At 31.8% G+C, this 19,680-nt stretch overlaps 3 protein-coding genes across 3 annotated transcripts; all 3 read left to right on the top strand.

Annotated features, from left to right (window-relative positions):
* The first annotated feature begins 92 nt into the window (after positions 1–92).
* On the top strand, positions 93–2,438 carry Tsp_09201 (hypothetical protein). The gene is made up of 2 exons (XM_003375573.1): positions 93–122; positions 567–2,438. The coding sequence occupies exons 1-2, from the start codon at positions 93–95 to the stop codon at positions 2,436–2,438; spliced, it is 1,902 nt and encodes a 633-aa protein (XP_003375621.1).
* A 378-nt stretch (positions 2,439–2,816) lies between these two features.
* On the top strand, positions 2,817–9,518 carry Tsp_09200 (putative sodium/potassium-transporting ATPase subunit beta-1). Its single transcript, XM_003375572.1, has 14 exons — positions 2,817–3,012; positions 3,596–3,706; positions 3,789–3,908; positions 3,965–4,152; positions 4,219–4,338; positions 4,593–4,680; positions 6,590–6,678; positions 6,779–6,987; positions 7,059–7,449; positions 7,524–7,722; positions 8,044–8,146; positions 8,218–8,608; positions 8,668–8,812; positions 9,433–9,518. The coding sequence occupies exons 1-14, from the start codon at positions 2,817–2,819 to the stop codon at positions 9,516–9,518; spliced, it is 2,436 nt and encodes an 811-aa protein (XP_003375620.1).
* A 1,898-nt stretch (positions 9,519–11,416) lies between these two features.
* Tsp_09199 (hypothetical protein) lies at positions 11,417–17,384 on the top strand. Its single transcript, XM_003375571.1, has 19 exons — positions 11,417–11,473; positions 11,690–11,753; positions 11,815–11,897; positions 12,160–12,190; positions 12,271–12,332; positions 12,437–12,654; positions 12,724–13,111; positions 13,405–13,491; positions 13,602–13,762; positions 13,836–14,211; positions 14,276–14,415; positions 14,825–14,950; positions 15,072–15,090; positions 15,206–15,799; positions 15,909–15,960; positions 16,154–16,233; positions 16,514–16,671; positions 16,768–17,152; positions 17,220–17,384. Exons 1-19 carry the CDS (start codon positions 11,417–11,419, stop codon positions 17,382–17,384), a joined length of 3,246 nt encoding a protein of 1,081 aa, XP_003375619.1.
* Positions 17,385–19,680: the final 2,296 nt, after the last annotated feature.

Here is a 19,680-nt window from a genome sequence, read left to right as displayed (position 1 = left end):
AAGAAATTGAAATATTACTGTGGATATATTGGTGAAAGAATATTAAAAAGGATTTTGCTGCTGCAAAATCAAAATGACGCAAATCATTTAAAATGACGTGTCCGAATGTTATTGGATTTAAAGTAAATTTACAGTAAGCATTATCACCATGTAAATTAGGTAGCTGATAAATACTGTTATTTAAGTGCAAATAGTTTCAATTGTTTTAAAGTAATAAATGCTATTTTTTAATAAAAAATAAAGCTATAATTATTAATATGAAAATATTTTACTTTGACATTTCCAAAATAAGACAAATTAATTTTTTATTACGCCAAAGAATTGCATTATTAATTTTGAAAAACTGCTTTGAAATTTTATCGAATTCATTATTTATTGTTTAAAACGATAAATACCTAGAATTTGTTGCTGGTTTATCATAGAATTAGTATTCTATTAAAATTTCAACTGTACAGTATACTATTAAACCTTTATTAATAGAACAGCATACTGTTATCTTAACTAAAATTACTTTCGTTTGGCAGTAAGACAATCGTTTCGATTAATGATAGAAATTTATAATTTAGCATCAGAGAAACTGTGCTGTATGCGTACGAAATCTGTTTGAAATGAACAGAATGGATTACAGTTCGACGAATTTGTTTCCCAGGCGTCCAGTGTCGGAAAACATGTTCACACTTGAATGCGGTACCCTTAACGCACTGGAGGTGCAGGATTTCCAGTCTAGTCGAAGATGGATCTCACAGAAACTTTGCAGTCAAACTCTACAACGTGGAAAACTGACTGCCAAGCATCATCATCATGATGCAGAGCCGCCGTTTCCAATATTTCAGCAAGACATGCCAGGACGATCCAAGACACCACAGTGGTCCATTGTTGATTTTCCGGTTGAAGAGGTCGAATGCGCTGGCTTACGTGAAAGCGTTTCTATGAACCAAAACATGACCGGGCCACGATGCTTTGCCTATTTGGAAAGTTTGTATCATGGTGAAATAGATCCAGCCGAGTTGGGAAATTGCCTAGCCATTTGTAACGTTCATAAGCAGCTGATGATGGCCTACTCGACTTCATCTTCAGCTAACGTTTTGAAAGCTTCTATGTTCAACTACAATACGGAAATGGAAAATGAATTATTTTTGGAAGAAATAGATACGCAAGATTTTCGTCTGAACGATGCCATATATCAGGTTGAAATTGCGCCACGTGACGACAGTGGTGCAATTTGTCTCGCGCGAACATCCAAGCAGCAGCTGCATTTGGTCAACTTGTTTCAAACAGTCAATAGTGTCAATTCATCTGTTGTTCAAGACAATGTCATTGCTTTTCAAATGAATCCACATCTTGAAGATGAATACTGTGTTGTCTTGAACGATGGTAAAGTGTTGCAGAAGCATTTGAACAGCAAATCTTGTTCTACTGTTGGTTTGTGCGAGTATAAGACGTTGCCAGTGCTGTGTGAATGGGGCTCGCATCCAAAGTGTCTTTATTTGAAGCATGACAACATTTTGTCACTTTACGACATCCGATCTAATCAGCCAACTTCCTTACTTAGTGATGAAAACACTATATGTTGCATGCAGTTGGCGAGAAATGGGAAAAGTTTCTTCTTGTACGCTACGGAATTTTTATTGAAAATTGTCGATTTAAGAATGTTTGATCGACCGTTGCTGGAATGGCATCACATGTTGCTTGACAAACCGAAATATTTGGATCACATTTACAGAAATAATGCTGAATTGAATAATGGAATGGATATTTTTCTAGTCGGTCGTCAGTCTAACGAGACGATAGTTTTCGATGCGTTTAGTTGCGGCGAAAATGATTCACTGTTATGCAGTAAAGAACCGCCGTATGCGATGAACAATGTGGAAGATTTGCTTCTTTGGATGCAAAGCCACGAACCGTTGTGGCATTTACCGAAGGAAGCAGTTCGTCGGGCTTTGGCACCGTACAGGGGTTTCCGAAGTTTAGCGAATGAAAATGTTCCTAGTGAAATCAATATTTATTTAAGTGACGTCGGAGATTTGCACTATCAGTGCACTGCTGCCGTGGACGAAAATTCTTCGGCTGCTATGGGTATCAAATATAGAGTTGCTTGTCAAAAATGGGGCGAATTGCTTGGCTACGAAGAAAATTTCAAAAATACAACACTGACTATTCCATGTGAAAATGACGAACCAAACGACACATATTCCGACGAATGGTGTACTTGTGGAGAGCGCAACACGACCGACAGTTCGGTGTGCGAAACTTGTGGAATGGACGTCCACCAAGCGAACATTATTAAAGAGTGTTTGAACAGCAGAGGGATAATTGGATCCGTTTCCATGCCAGAAAAAGTTCCAAAACTGAAGAAAGAGTTGAAAAATCTTCTGCGTTCCATTGATCAAAACGAATACTTTGTAAAATTATTAGACATATTCAACAGTGATAATTAAAAAAGGTTGACTTTCAGTGCAATTCCATTTTCTCTATAAACACCTAAAAATCGTAAAAAGAACAATGAATTTGGTCGGTTCAGTAAAGAAATGTGCCATTAGGAAAACAAACATCATTACCTTGGCAAGTGAGAATCTGAGCAAATGTAAACCTTGAAAATCATTAAAATACAGTATGCAACTGGCAATTACCGTGCCATTGATGAGTAGCGAAGTTCGCATTTTTTGATAGTCGATATTTTCAATTGGACCGTTTCGGTCGAAAGCGACAACGTGAACACTTATAAAAGGTCCAATTCGGGACTGTTTTCATCGTTATTGTTGGGAATTGAAGTTTTTCGACTTTGAACGGTTGAGCCGAAAAGAGCACTTTGCAAGATGGTTAGCCGTTACGCTATCGTGGCAGAGCCGGAAGCATTGGAAATGGACGACGACGTTTACCGTGCTGATCTGACAATTGAGGATTTGTCAGGTTCTACACGAAGTTTGGAACCGATTTTACCCGGTCCAATTGGCTTGCGTACCATCTTCTACGATCCCAGCTGGTCGCCAAAACAGCGTAATTGTTGCCTAGGTGAGCCAACGATTGCCACTGCCTGGTGTACACTCTGCTGATGAAGTGTTCATCATCAAGATGTGCAATTGTTCTATTTCTATTATTTACATTCGTGTGTGTGTTTATAATTTGTTTGTATTCGTTAAAATCGAATCGTTCATTGTTTGTTGAAAATCAGTTTAAATATGGAATATTTTTTCCATTGTTCTTTCTATAAATTCTCAAATATTAATTTAGCAATAGTTTTCATTTCCGAACCATAGAAACAAGCCGTCTTTATTCTTTCCTTTGTGGAACCTGTTTTTTCTACTAACATTCCTTTCATTTCATTTGTAAGCACCAATTGCTTACGTAGTCACCTTGGTCTAGTTTTAGTTTATACCTCTTTTTTACAATTGTTTTCTTTCTTTCTAGTGGAGAATATTTCATGTATTAATAATTAAAATTGAATGACTTTCAGGCGCAAATATTGCATAGGCAAAATTATCCATTATTAATATAATCTAATAATAATAATAATAATAATAATAATAATAATAATAATAATAATAATGTGTTTATGCATACGGTGAAATTGCAATAACAATTGAGTTTTGTTTAGGAATCGCAGTAGTGGTCACCTGTTGTTGCATAGCTGTGTTGATAGCTTTGTTTGTTGGCCTGGGTCAAGTGATTTCATACATCAATCGCAGTGATCGTTTGAAAGCTTCAGGTATGTATGTGTGTGTGGCATGTGTCTGTCATTCAACCGAGATTTGGAGTTGTTATCGTTATTGATATTCTCTTTTATTTAGGATTGTACATGATACCAGATCTTGATCTGCACGACATTGCCGTGCTTGTTTATAATCCAGCTGAAAAATTCAAGCCCGCTTATCGCGCCTATGCCGATGAAATTGACCAATATTTAGCCGGTAATAATTGGAAATATGAATTTTATATTTCAAATTTATACTCGTTACAAGGGCAGCAGTTGCTTTTGCAGCTTATAGAAATCAAAGTGAACAATTGTCGACTACGGATTGTGTTGAAAATTCTGCCGTTGGAAAGAACAAAGTTTGCAATTTCGATTTGAATTGGCTTGGACCTAATTGTACGTCGGAAACAGACTACGGTTACGCGACAGGCAGCCCGTGTGTTCTCTTCACTTTGCGAAATGTATTCGAAAAGGAAACATCATCATTTTTTGAATATTGCAGAAAAAAAAACATCTGATAATTTCAGGTTGGTCAGTGGAGGCCAGTAATTAGTGAAGAATTTCTGAAAACCCTCAAACTGGTCGATGGTCACCATTCAAATCGTTTGTTCGATCAAAATCACATACCCCTCTCTTGCAGCATTGCGGTAAATTGTGCGATTCATTCGTATCACAACTGCGAATAAGCAAGCGATAACGATTTAGCAAATGGGAGACGGAGATCCACCAGTTGATGAACCGATATTCCGATACTTTCCAGACAGTGGTTTTAACCAGTCGTTCATATTGAATCATTCATCCTTACCTCCACTGGTAGATGATTTTGTTGTTGTTGTTTAAATTTGAAAAATTATATTGGATTATTTGTTTGGTTTTTTTTCAAATTTGTTCTTTTTGTTAGATGTTTGTTCAAATAATTGAACCACATCGCTTTGTCGAATTGCACGTGATGTGTCAGATTATGACGGTCAACATTGACGAATTGGAAGGTATTCACACCATTGAATTCGAGTACAACAATCCCAGGCCGGAAAGTTCAAATGACAAATCGACATTTCCCTAATTTTTGCACCACCTAAAATCTAACTGGAAGAAGAACACATTTCTACTTAACATACATACCGACTGAACAAATGACACTTCTAATAACACAACACAGTTAGTAGTTATGTCACACATGCATACACACACACACACCGTGGTTTTCATTGTAATTGCACTGTTCTATTCTCTTTCTGCCAAGCTGAGTTGCCGTTTGAAAATATTCTGCGTTCTTCTAAGCGGGTATATATTGTCTGAAGCCGAGATTGTGATTGACCAGATTGTTGAATCTCTTCATTTTTTTTACTGATCCTATGTATTTCTGTATCATTCAGTATTCTCTATGTATACATTATATACATTCAATCTTTTGTATATGTATTGTTAATGGTAGCGTGTGATTAAAATTCAGTTCTTTCTATAAATACATAACTGATTTGTGAATAACTTCATAACAGAATTCAACACGTAAATAGAAGTAGTATGTAACGAAAAAACGGATAAACACATTTTTCTATACAGAGATGATTAAATAAATTGTTCTGTTTCCCAACATTTGATGGAAAGAAAATGAAAATAAATATAAAAATAATCCGTTATACTCACTGCGGTTCTATTGTTCTACTCCATAAAACCAATTATTTGTTCATTGATAATAGAATATTTAATGAAGAAACTATTTCACATTGGATTTTACGAAAACTACTCAAATATACAATAGCTGTTACAAGCGCATGTAAACAGCAAAAGAAACATTAAACAATAAGAAAAAAGTAAATTAATACACAAAAATATTTATTAAAAAACATGAAATAAACCCTTGACTGAAATATGATTTAAAATGTAAATTCTAAAAGTATATGCATATTAAATTAATTAACTTGAAAAAAAATACCATTTATCTATTTATGTATATATTCAAATTTTATTTGGATTCTTTCGATTAGAAACAATTTTCCAATGCTTTGGCAATGTGTTGTTGCAAAGCAGAATTCATTCTAAGCGACTCGAATTATTGCACTTACGTACACAAAAAATTGAAGAAAAAATAATATATTATTGCACATATTTGAAAATATGAATGCAAGTATTCAGTATGCTGAAAAAATAATCAAATATCAACAGAAAGCTGCTACAATTGCAAGCACATGATAAAATAAATTAAAAATAAGCCCAAATATGTAGATGAACCGTGCGAATCAACATTAATTATTATACTGCATTGCGTTTTGAAAGTGTAAATAAAATTGCCATTTGATGAAAAAAAAATATTTTCAACAAATAAAAAAAAATGTCATGGTGCTCAATTCTGAGCACAAATATAGCAAAATGCACAGTAGTGCAGTTTTCATAATTATATAGATCGATTAAAATAATTTCTATTGTTAAGCCGACAAGTTTGTTTAATTTTACTGACAATAAATTTTCATTAGTTGATTAAATATTTTTGATTCAAATTCAAAGCACAGCAAATAAAACGCAACAATATTAAACAGTCGACAAAAACAATATATACTGTTGGAAAGCAATCGACCATTGACAATTTGCATGTTTTCGTATTAGGCAACAGCAAGTGCTTGGTTGAAAAAACGATGAACAATTCATTTTTCATTGCAATCCTCTTCCTATCATTCATCTATGCTTCCTATACAGAACAAGTGCGCAATTTATTTTCACATTCATTTCCTTTTACATCTAATAATCTTAACGTTTTAATAATTTTAAATTACAAAAAATTACTTGCTTTTCCAGGAAACAATCAGCAGAGAGTTGTATGAAAACAGCGAAGGTTTCCATTTCAATTGTCTCATTTATTCCATAATGATATTCAACTAACGTTATACTAGTCTGTTTCAGAATATCAAACCGAATTTATAGACAATGAAGAAAAATACGATCATGACAGTGATGAATACACTGAATTTATGTCAGAACCTACAGATAAAGTGAGTGTATTAAAAAAAAATACTTCTGCAAATGCTAAATTTTGTAAAATAAATTCTTTTTCGTTTTTAATTATTCCCTTTTTCTGTTGAAAATTTGTAGAAATCAAATTTCGCTTGCGGAAATACTACCCAATTCAATCTGACAAGAAACGACTATCTGTACCAGAGAAAAGGGTTCCCTTGGTCGGTGATTCTTATGGACAGAGTGGAGAGGGGAATCAAATGCCTCGGTACGATTATTCAGTTTGCGGATATTCAGCACAGTTCCAATTCCAGTGATATGATTGTAACATCGCCAGAATGTTTTGGGTAAGAGAATTTTGAAAAAATCTGTGAAATTAGAGAACATTTTTCCATTCGATTGCTCTTTCTCATTTCAGCAATACTGATCCGTCAATTGTTATTGACGATTGGGTAGTTTATTATGGCAGTTACAAAAAACGTTTCACAGAACAATATGATAAACAAAGTGTCACGATCAGAGGACTATTGGGTGTCACTGATTCCTATTCAGCACCAGGTTTTGTAGTTCTTAAATTGCAAGATGCAATCCCTTTCAGTAGGGCTATTTATCCCGCATGTCTGGTCAGTGACAGCAACCCACAAACACCTGATCAATGCTTCACTGGAGGCTTCAATATGAGAAAGCAAACTAAATCTGAATATCCAACATTGCTGTCGAAAGAAATCCCTTGCAACAGAAATGCACATCCTCAACTGGGTCACATTTCAGGTGTTTGCGGTTACAAAGCAAAAACCATGAATGTTGGAGTAAAGAAATAATCTAATTTCAAAAGACAGTAAAAATTTTCACCAAAATTTTAACAAAATTTGTTGTTTTATAGCATTCTGGAGCAGCTTTGACATGTTTCGTCAACCACATCGGCTATTTATACGGAGTGTACAGTGGTGAAATGGATGAAGCCCAAAACATACACCCATACTTACGGCAACTGACCATATTCGCAGAATATTTTGGCTCGGCAGAATTTACAGTAAACTTTCTGAGCAATTACGAAAACGCGTTGAAACTGAGAGACGGAGGTCAGTCATCCTATCCATCATTCACTCACTACAGTAATACAACTGAAAGTCCTTTTTTTCTAACTGTTCCTTTTCAGATATTACACACAATTATTTTTCTGATTCTCAGCGAACAGCCGAAGAATCTATAAGCAAAATATATCCTGGACATCCTAAAGTAAAGTCACTTTGATGATTTAATTACTTTAAATACACTAATAATAGTATGAGAAAAATTATTTTTTGCCACCATAATTCACTTCATGTTCATTAAGTTCAAAGTGGTGTCCAGTGGTCCATTATCAAATCAAGTAGTGCAGTTATTAATTGATAAAAGTACAGGACTTGAACCAATCTGCACGGCATCGTTGTACATTGAACCCAACAGCAATGTAAGCAGAACTCTTGTTACATCAACACAATGCTTGAAAGTCAGCTACATGAAGTATGCAAAAATTTTTCACTTCTTCAATGATCTTATTTTTCTTCATTTATTATCATTGTGTATTTTTGAAGAAAAAATTGGTGGTTCAAAGTATTCACCGGCTTTTCAAGCAATAAAAGTCCAGAGGATGTTCAAAATGTACGTCTGATACCGGTAAAGCATTCGACCAGCTTCTCAGCCAAAGATGAAGCCTTGGATCTGAATCGTTTCGGCTTGACGTTAATTCGACTGGGCCATCCATTTGAAGTTGAAGGAATTGATCATCCGTTCGATTTTCCCAACCATTCAGGCGAAGAATACGACGATCAGCACTGTTTCACATCCGGCTTAGATCGATCTGGACGTGTGGTCACTGTAGAGATTTCATTGCAAAAAAAACCAACATGCCTTCTCGGCTTCGGAATGATATTCAATCCGAAAGCAATGCTCTGCGCCACCCACACCAGTGACAATCTGTTCTATGTAAAGAAAATTTTCAACCTGTTGTTTGTTTGCTTGTTTGTTTATATATTTATTTTCAGCCGATCGGGGCACCGTTGATTTGCAAAAGAGTTGATTCTGATAATTACATGCAAGTAGGTATCAGATCAACCGTACCACAAGAGAAAGATGCAAAAACCAAAAATTCTGAACAACTGTTTGCCTACGTCGATTTAGTAAGAAAAGGTGAATGAAAAATGTTATTGTGGCAATTATCCAACATAGCATAACATAAATACTGAAAAAGACTAGTGAATAATTTTCAAACAAGATAACAATAATTATTGCCGTAAATACGATTCATTATTAAAATAAAGATCAAAATTGTTGACCATTTGCAGAAAAATTGAGCTTTTAAGATCAAAAACATAAAATCATAACGCTGAGAACATTTAAAACATGTGCAAAAATAAAAAGGAATGTACTGATCAGAATGAGAAAAATGTGCAGCAAACAAATGATGTTCAGAAGATCTAAATGGATAAGTGGTTTTAAGAATGGTGTACACGCCACATTAAAAAAACATAAAATGAACTAATTAAGAAAAAATAAAATAGAATAAGATAAAATAAAATGAAATATTAAAATAACGTAAAAGTTGCAAAAAAAGAAAAAACAGAAACTCAAAGAGAAGAATAAAAGCACCTGAAATTTACCAATCAAGCTAAATAAACAGAGATATTGATTATAGTAGAATGACATCACAAGTTATCATTTCTTCCATTAATTCCTATTTGCACAAGGTTATGGTAGAGGACAGCAAAATAAACAGAACAGCTACAACAATAAACAAATGAAAATTTTAGCAATTGCGAAACATGAAATTGCTACAATCAATGGATGCATTTCTTCCTTTTACACCATTTCATTGATCTTTCAATGGTTCATTTAAATAAATTTCGTTGAAATAAGTTTGTATAAAGCTTGTCTTCAAATAAAATGGGAAACAACAAACAAATAATAAAGCATTTCAAATTTAATTCACATTTAGATTGAACATAAATCATTTGGAAAATCGCTGAAATGCTCCAGGTAAATGAAATTGATTGTTTCAAAATGCCAAAAGCCAACGCTAAAAAACCATTCATTGTCCGTATATTCATAAAGATTCACTAATTAACCACAACTAATGATAATAAATCAATATACACTTGACGTAAATTTCGAAACTTTATCATCTGTACACAAACAATATTTGATTAGGAAAATTACAGAATGCTGTATCCAAAAACAACAGTAGTCATTCTGGCAGTGTTCAGCCAAAAATATCAATTGCTACTTGCTTTCAAAATTTCAAATTCAAAATATTAAATTCTGTAACCTTGACTAATAAGTGATGCTGAAACAATTTTAAAATTATCCAAAATATGTTCAGTTCGAAATAATCAACGCGAAATCTACTGATAAACAAGCGATTCAAATGTGGTGAAAAGCATTGTGCTCTGCAATTCTTTCGCTGTAAACAATACAAGTGACATTTGCTGACGCATCACTCCTAGCAAGTTATACAAAAATTTTCGTTGTTTTTCTTCTTTTTTTCTAATGCAATTTATATTAATTTCGAATTATAAAATTCAATTAGAAATAATTTTCCACAATCACAATGCTATCATCAATGAACTTTGAGTTGCATCAGTAAAGAAAACTAAAAGAAATATTTATAACAGCATTTACGTTAATTGGAACCGTGATTCTGTAATGTTACAAATAATAATGATCATACAGTTGAAACTCCCTGAACCAATAACAAATACAATTATTCAAAAATCCGTGCACCAATAGCAACGACTGTAATGGCACGTGATATGAAATTTTGGAGCAAATAAAATAAAAATAATTTATTACTCAACAAGCATCAAACAGCAATCCTAATGCAGACTTATTCACATGTGCAAAAATTAGAACCATAAGATAATTTTATCAAAGTACTAAATTAACAGTTTCAAATCAATTCTAACAAAAAAATTATAATAAAACACTATTCCGCAGTTAAAGGTTGCTCCACTGTTGTGCAAAATGAAACGGATCTGATAAATTGAACATGCAATTTACTTATCAGTGCTTCATCATCTGTGGGTGCATATTTAAATGAGTAAAGTATTATAAAAACGAAAATGAGTGCACGAGAATACTGAATAGTTATTTCATAAGTTATCCTATACGAATTTCTGATGGAACTTCAAAATAAAAAAAGAAACGTTAAGAAGTATTCATCAAGAATATTTTATTGGTAAAAGTTTCTATATGAAAAAATTTTCTAAAATTTCACATCAGCAAAAAGCAGCTTTGATCTAAACAATCAAAAGCATAAATTAAAAAAATAAAAATGCTATATTTATATTGCAAATGAAGCAAATCAAGTAGAAATTTTGCAACTTCCTTTTCATCCATTGTTGAAATTGGTTTGTTGATTTAATAAAACGTTTAATTCAAAAGTTTGAAATAGCAATTAAGGTCAACGTTGATTAATTAATTACCGTACAACTGCGATAATTAACTGCATTTATATGTTCATTTAATAAGCAAGTAATTACGTTATAAAAAACAAGAAAAGACAATAAACAAAGTTTCAAAAGTTAATTTAACAACTGAATTGTTATGCTCGCAATTTAAATGATGTAATTATTTAGGCAGTTACTCCTGTAATTGTCAAAATGCTAGTTGAAAATGATCAATTGGGCAAAACTGTAGTAAAATTTCTCCATTATACAAATATTAACTTATATATATAGATGCAGAATTTGTATATACGTATATTTGAATTAAAATTCTTGTTTTAAAGTTATACCAATGTGGACTCCGCTTCTGTTGATTTTCACACTATTTTGCCATTTACTATTCACGGAAGTAAGTGAAAATCTATTAATTATTATTAGTAGTTAACATCTGAAAATTACTCGTTCCATTATGCATATGTTTTCAATTAACAAGTATAAAATTTTTTTAAAGTAATTCAAAGTGTTATATAACTGCTTGATGATTATTATTAACATTAAATAATTTCTTAAAAATGCAAATCGATAATGAAAAGTTGCTAAAATGATTCATTTGACAATTTTTCAGTCAATACGATTCATAAAAATATTCCACGTAAACGATGCTTTGGCAAGTTTAACTACATCGCTAGGTAACTAGTGAATAGTTGATATAGCTGAGGAAAAGTTTTCTAATTGAATTTCTTTTCACAGCCTCTGAAGCAGAAAACACAAATGTTGTACTGACAAAATACAATAAAACTGGATCACAATATGGCATGGAAATAATTGAAAAAGTAATACCTAAAATTCAAAATGTTACATTTAAAAAGAAATATTAAAACTAAACACAATAATGTTAATTTAATTCCATTTTAATATCATACAATCTATTAATTATACATCCGCTAGTTTTATAAATTAATATATACAATAATGAAATACACATAACTTCGATAAAGCAGACAAATGTTAACATTTGCCACAACATATATATATGTGGGTGTGTGCAATTTCGCTTTTATCAAACCGCTTAGAATCAAATTCATCATTTTACAGAATGAACAAATAGGAAAATTACAAGAAACAGGTAAGTGAAAAATTTCAACCCAAAAATGCAATAATAATTGCAATGATAAAATATTATTGTTGTAAAATTAGAAAATCCAGAAGAATACTGGTCAGAATCTGAAGAAGATATGGATATTTTCAAGCCATCCAACACTGACAAGGTATGAAAATTAAATTTTGAAAAAATTATTTACATTTTTCAAATGTTGAATACTGTGCTTGATTTATTGAAAACAAATATTTCTGCAAAATATCTTCACATCAGAATATGAACATTGGTTGCGGTGATGTTGGACAATTCAACCTCACCGAAGAGGACTACTTTTATGGAAGACATTCGTTCCCTTGGACAGTAACTATTTTGAAACATCAATCTCCGCTTGTACACTGCTTGGGTATTTTAATTCAAAGTGCCGACATCCAGCATGCATCGAATTGGACTCAATTTGTACTGACCTCTTCACGGTGTTTTGGATATAATAAGTGAGACGAGAATGAGATACTGACTGTTAAACTGCTTAATAGAAATGTTTTCTTTCTTATTTTTTTCAGTAATGATTCAGAGAAAAAAAAGAAACTATTTTACGTTTTCGTTGGAAAATACAATCCTAGAAATGTTTCAGAAATGATAAGAAACAGCTTAAAAATACAAGACATCAAAGAGTACAAAGATTCGACTTCAAGACCGCATATTACTTTGTTGAAACTGAAAACGCCCGCAATTTTGCACAAAAACAGACATCCAGTTTGCTTAATTAAATCCAAAAAGCTACATGTGGCCCAGAAATGCTTCGTCTCAGGTTACAATATGAAAAAAAATGTTGTAGCTGAATACCCAGCATCTTTGATATTTGAGTTTCCTTGCACGAAAGATACATTCCGTGTTCTCGAGAACAAGAAAGGACTGTGCTCAGAGGTGAAAAAATTGCAAAATGTCAAGGTAATTTGTCGATTTATAAATTTAAATAATAATGACGATAAAGACCATAACGTATGCTTTTCATATAGCACGACGGCGCAGGGCTAACATGCTTCGTCAGTGGCAAAGCGTATTTGTATGGTATTTTTTCTCAGAGTTTTTTCGCATTAACAAGAGATAGAGTAGGTTTATTTGCGGAATATTTCACTTCGAAAGCCTTCGCAAAAAATATATTGAAACATTCTACCAGTGATAATTATAAAAATGGTAAACATACCCCCCCCCAAAGCCCATATCTAGACTATCTAATTCAGCGTCTTTCAGAAATGGAAGTTCAATTCGATATTAATGACGAACACATACACAGAATTCTAAAAAAACTTTACCCAAAGCATCCTGAGGTAATAATAATATTGAAACGCTGCATTAAAACAAAACAAAAAATTCAGTTCCATTTTCAATTTCATTAAAGAGTTGTGTGAAATAAGAACAACTTTTCCTTAAATTTCAGTACGATTTGCTTCAAGATATACCAACCGCTGATAGTGTTGGTCATGTTGTTGCCGAAAAAAGTGAAAATGTATCCATTGTTTGTACAGCTGTCGCTCTATTTGCACCAGAACGTTCTGAAACACTACTACTGCTCACGGCGATGAAATGCCTTCCAAGAAGGTATGTGCTGGCAATTGTCAGTTGGCAAATGTGCAGCTTTTCAAATTTGAGATAAAAAAAACATTTTTCCCAGACGTCTTCCAGATATGATAGCTTTCTTCGCCGGATTTCAGCCAACAATCAGTGGAAAAGCAGCAGCTGCCCTGATACGAATTCATACAGTAAGCGTACGTGAAATTGGCAATGGAAATTTGGGATTCCTCATCCTGGAAATGAGCAAATCCATTTGGAAGAGGGAAAACGGCACCTCGTATCCCAGAAGGGCTCGTCGTAAGGAACATATCAACGGGGTGGACAGTTGCTACACTACAGGTTTGGATGAAGATGGAATTGTGCAAAATAATGAAGTCGACATCGTCATGCCTATTGCGTGTGAACAATTTTTCGGAAATAAATTTGACCGCAATTTCATGATTTGTGTATCTGAAGAAAACTCTCTAATAACACATGTAAGTGTATCAAAAGTCAACTAATAATAAATGTCTTTAAATTTAAATAAAAATCAAATTCTAGTCTGTCGGAGCACCGTTGATTTGCAAGAAGCACAACGTGGAAATCACTTTCGGTATAAAGTTGGCACTTAGCGCAGAATATGAAAATAAAAATGAAAACAACGCTACAGCAAGTGCATATTTAAGTATTGCAGAAGTTCAGTGAGAAAATGCAACACAATCGATTTTGAATGCATATATATATATATTATAATAATATTTTACATTTTACAATAATAAATTTAGAAAAGTCGTTAAAATTCACAAATGACTGCCAATTTCCCATTGTTTGTTTTAGGTGTAGCTATCGATGTTCAGAAAAGCATGTAATGATATGCAAACCTTAAAAGCAAATTTACACTGAATAATGAAATAACTGATTTATCATATAATGAAAATTGAAATCATCTTGGCAAATTTCTTCAAATCTAACTTTATGATAGAATGTCACTTCAGACGCAGTAAAATGCGTGGTAAAATGCAAAAGAAATTCGAAAATCAAATGTTACTTTTCATTACATAAATTCTTCTTCATCAGCAAATCAGTGAAATAAACAATTATACTGTTCAGGATCGCTCATGAGACATTTAAAACCAACGTTCAACGTGAGCTACGTATCGTTCAACAATGTACAAAGTTCATTCTCAGCATTCTCGTTTTATCATTCTTACAATATTTCTGTTTTATACTACAAAAGTAGGTGCTATTAGAAAAGAAAATGTTTTTTCCTTACTTTTCATAAAATGTATTTATCACGCTGTACATGTTTGAAAAATGTTTAAATTATAATAAAAAATCTCCACTCAAAATTTAACAGATTTGATAATAATGTAAATGTAAAAATATATTTTTACAGAACTTCAAATAAATAAATATAATATTTCTTATTTAGAGTTAAGTTATAAAAATGAATAATTTGAAAATATTGATAAAAATGAACATTATTACCAGGCTAAGAATACTGAATGCGGAAACGTGCGCCAGTTCAATTATACTGAAGAGGATTATTTCTACGATAGGCAACCATTCCCTTGGACTGTACATCTGAAAACGAACTATGTGACCGCAGTAGAATGCTTGGGAGTTTTAATACAATTGGCACAAATACAAAAAGCATCAAACACAAGCGATCTGGTCTTGACGTCACCGAAATGCTTAGGATATGATGAATCGTTTCAGGACATAGTTCAAAATTCGTTTATGTATAATTTTTTTGTTCAAGAATCAATAAGAACAATGCGTGTTTTCTTCGGACAATACAATTCAACCGAGACATTGCGCAGCTCAAGAATAAGAAAAATACTAACATTCTCAGATGGTCGGTCAAGTATACCCCTGACCGTTTTACAACTATCACTACCGGTAACCTTCAACGCACGACGGATGCCGATTTGTTTAAAAGAAGAAATTCCACCTTTTTCAAATAAATGCTTCGTATCCGGATTCAACGGCAATAAATTTTCATTGGGTGAATATCCTCTACGTCTCAATGGGCAATTTCCATGCACTACAGTGCAACGTTTGAATCTTCCCGATATTTCTGCCGTATGCGGTGCATCGTTATATATGCTGGATGTTCAGGCAAGAAAAAATGTCACATCTTTACACATATTATGTTAAGTAAAAATAATTCTCTTATTATTTGTTTGTTCAGAAGCAAGGTGCTCCATTAACTTGCTTTATCGATGGTATTGGATATTTGTATGGTATTTTCGTGAAGAGAATCCCAGTATCAACTAAAAGATACAGTGAATATTCACTTTTCACCGAATACTTCACTTCCTTATCATTCCGAAAGTTCGCAAAACTGCAAACAGCAACGTTCAGAAAAAGCATGGCTAGAATTTCAAAATTTCCAACTGCTAAAATTTAATTGAAAAGTTTTTTTTTGGTTTTCAGTTTTAACCGCAAAATGCTTCGATGCAGAAGAAGAAGAATTGAAAAAAGCACTTTCCGATCTTTATCCCAATCATCCACCGGTAAAATTGAAATTCAACTAATTTTTTTTCTAAATTAACAACTCTATCAAACACTAAAAAAATAATATGCTACATTAAATTAATAATTTCAGTTGAATAATAATCATAAATGAATGAATGATAGCTCATGATAAAATTTTGTAAACGATATCTTTTTCAAACGTCTGCGTGTAGAACATGCCTATTTACACATAAATGTATTTAATAAACGTACAATATTTTATCTTAATAACATAATTTGAAAAACACATGTAATATAAACTAATCTCATTGCTTTCAGTTTACAATTTCAACTGGCTACCTTCCAAGTACAATTGCACATGTGATTGGTGAAAAAAATCAACATTGGAGCATATTATGTACAGGCATGTTCATTTTTACACACAACAGTGCTAAAACATCACAAATGATAACAAGTTCGCAATGTTTTCCCAGACGGTAAGCAAAACACTAATTAATAGTTGATATGAACGATGTAATATTACACTAACAATAATAATGATAATGGTGAAATATTTAAAAAATGAAATTTAGGGCACCCTCAATAAAGTACGCATTTACTGGATTCCACTCAGAAGAGAAGGGATTACCGAAAGCCATGTTATTACAAATAAAGTTAATAGAACATATGCCATTCAAAGGATATGAACTACCAGTGAACCAAGTTGGCATAGCATCTGTAGAACTATATCAATCAGTGGAATATAGAAACCAAGCAACAACCATTCGGCTTCCTCGTTTGAATGAAGATCTGACCGGCATTGATTATTGTTTGCTTGGGGGAATTGATAAACAAGGAAACACTAAATACATCGAAGTAATCATTGTCACTCATGAAGCTTGTAAGATCGTTTATGGCCCACGCTTTCACAGTGAATACATGATCTGCGGATTAGAGCCGAAAAATAAATTGACACATGTAAAACAACATTTATATATTATTTCATTCTTGCATCAAAAAGCAAAAAATAAAAATTATATTTCAGACGATCGGTGCACCCCTGATTTGCAGAAAACACGATGAAAATGTCCACATGGGCATAAAAATCAATCTGGGCGTGGAAAACGAACCTTACGAAGACAATGACATGGATATTTCCGCGTACATTCTAATTTCAAAATTTGATTTATTGTATTATGAACCATTGTAATGATTTTTTTATTTGCCTGCATTTCAAACTTAAAATCAAACTTTACATCTTTTCACAGATATACTTTACAACAAAAAAAGAAATGACAAAATAAGCAGTATAAAAAATAAAGTCAATATTTTGCAAAAAACAAAATCAGAAAAGCTCAATTACAAAAGTAACAGCATAAATGCAATTTATAAACAAAAATATCCATTTTCCCACTTTCATAAAAATCTTCAACTTTCAAATTCTGAAACTTATTGTACTGATCTACAATATAATACATACAGCTGAAAATTAATAGAAATCATTATATATTTTCTAACTGAAAAGTGCAAATTTTCATCAGCTGTCTGCATATTCTTTATTTTGGATTAAACAGCGATTTTAAAACTATTTTTAATAATAAAAAATTAAAATAATAATTAAAAAATAAAAAACTAAATAATTCATAAATTAAAAAAATCAGTATTCTAACTTACATCACTGCTATCAGTGTAATAACTGTAAAAGTGGAAAGTTAAAAAATGAAAAGCAATATCAAATATCTGCATATAGCAATTTGAATTGTTGAAAATATTGACAAATTTTCATCAGACTCACCAGTTTTCAATGTGAAAATCTGTGCAGATAAACACTAAAATTACTAAATTTTCAATTGGATATATTAAATTAAAATTTCACATTTTATTAAAATGTTTGTTGCTTTATTAATTTTTAATATTAAAATATATATTGTTTGATTTAAAACCTAACTTAATGTGGTATTTATAGTTATTTTCACAGGTTACAACCCACACAAAAATCGTATATATCGTCACGATGAAAACAAATATTTTATTATCAAATATCATCTACCTCGTTCTGTTTTTATTTAAATTAGTCTGCTTACTGTAATATTTCACATATTGAAATTCCACGATTCAAAATTTGAAAAGCTCATAAAAAAACACACTGTCGAAATAAACTAAAGAGAAAAATACTTGAATAGTCATGGATAAAAAAAATTAGCTTTCATCATCATGAATTTCACATTGAAAAAATATGAAAAAGTTTCAAAATGAAAAGCATCCCAAAATAACAGATATTAAATAATTGCAGCAAATGAACCATTACTAACTGCCGAATGATTGAATTAAAAAATAATAATTGCATTCAACAAATCAGAAAAATTATACTGATTTCACATAAACAAATGGAAACCAAATGAAATTTCATACATTGTGCAAATTTATATTCTTTTCCACAAAAATTAAAATATCATGTAATATTAAATTACAAAAATAAAATAAAAAATGTAATCATGAAAGTTTGTAATTACTTTGTAAAAAACTAGAATGACAAACTGTTAAAAAATAAAAATTACTCAAAAAATGAATAATACAAATATATTAGAAAATTATTCATTAAGTTAATAAACAACAATATAAAGCAAATTATTAATAATCATAATCTTCAAGTAATCAAGCTGCATGTATTTATACGTTCTAATATGCATGAGTATATTATACATTTCATAATGTTGAACGTATTCAAATTTACAAAGCATAAAGAAGTAAAAGAATTATTAGCAAGAGACAGAGAATACATGTTTTAAAATAAAACGCAATATAAATAAAAGTTTATCAAAACATTCAATAAAATGCACGGGGGAAATAAATAATTTAAAATATTTAAAGTTGATCAACCAACGAAAGTATTCATTAAATAAAATAAAATCAATGAACATTTTCCGTATAGCTTTGAAAAGGATTTGTTATTAAACAATTTTTCACCGCCCCCTCTAAGATTATTTGATTAACGACTATTTATTTAACAGTTAACTAACATTTTCAAATAAAAATGCAACTAATGTAAGCAAAATAATTTCAAAAAAGCCACTCATTTCAGCTATGACTACATTAAAAATACCACACAAAAACATGCCGTACTGATTAATTTATTTATTCACCTCGCATTGACTAAAGCAAAGTAGACGAAAAAATTTTTTTGCACCTCGAAATTTAGAATTTTTCAATATTTGGTTATTGGAAAACATTAATAATGCACGTCATCCATCTTTACTGTTGTTTGCAGTGTTTGCAAAGATACAATAAATGCAAAATAAATTCTGCATGAAACTGTATAAATCTGCCGAGATGTGGTTGGAAACTTCACTTCTTATCACGACTATGGCTTTTGCATAATGTTCACTTTCACAGACTCAATTCTCCATCTGTTTTGGAGTTGCATAATCATAATTCATAATTTTTAAAGCATTCCATAAATTTTATACTTCTCACAGATAAAGAAGCGCGTTTGAAATTTTTTCACC

This window comes from Trichinella spiralis (genome assembly GCF_000181795.1).
Source record: "Trichinella spiralis strain ISS 195 chromosome Unknown Scfld5, whole genome shotgun sequence".
NCBI lineage: Eukaryota > Metazoa > Nematoda > Enoplea > Trichinellida > Trichinellidae > Trichinella > Trichinella spiralis.
Note: the sequence above shows the minus strand (reverse complement) of the source record. Positions and strands in the feature narration are given on the sequence as shown.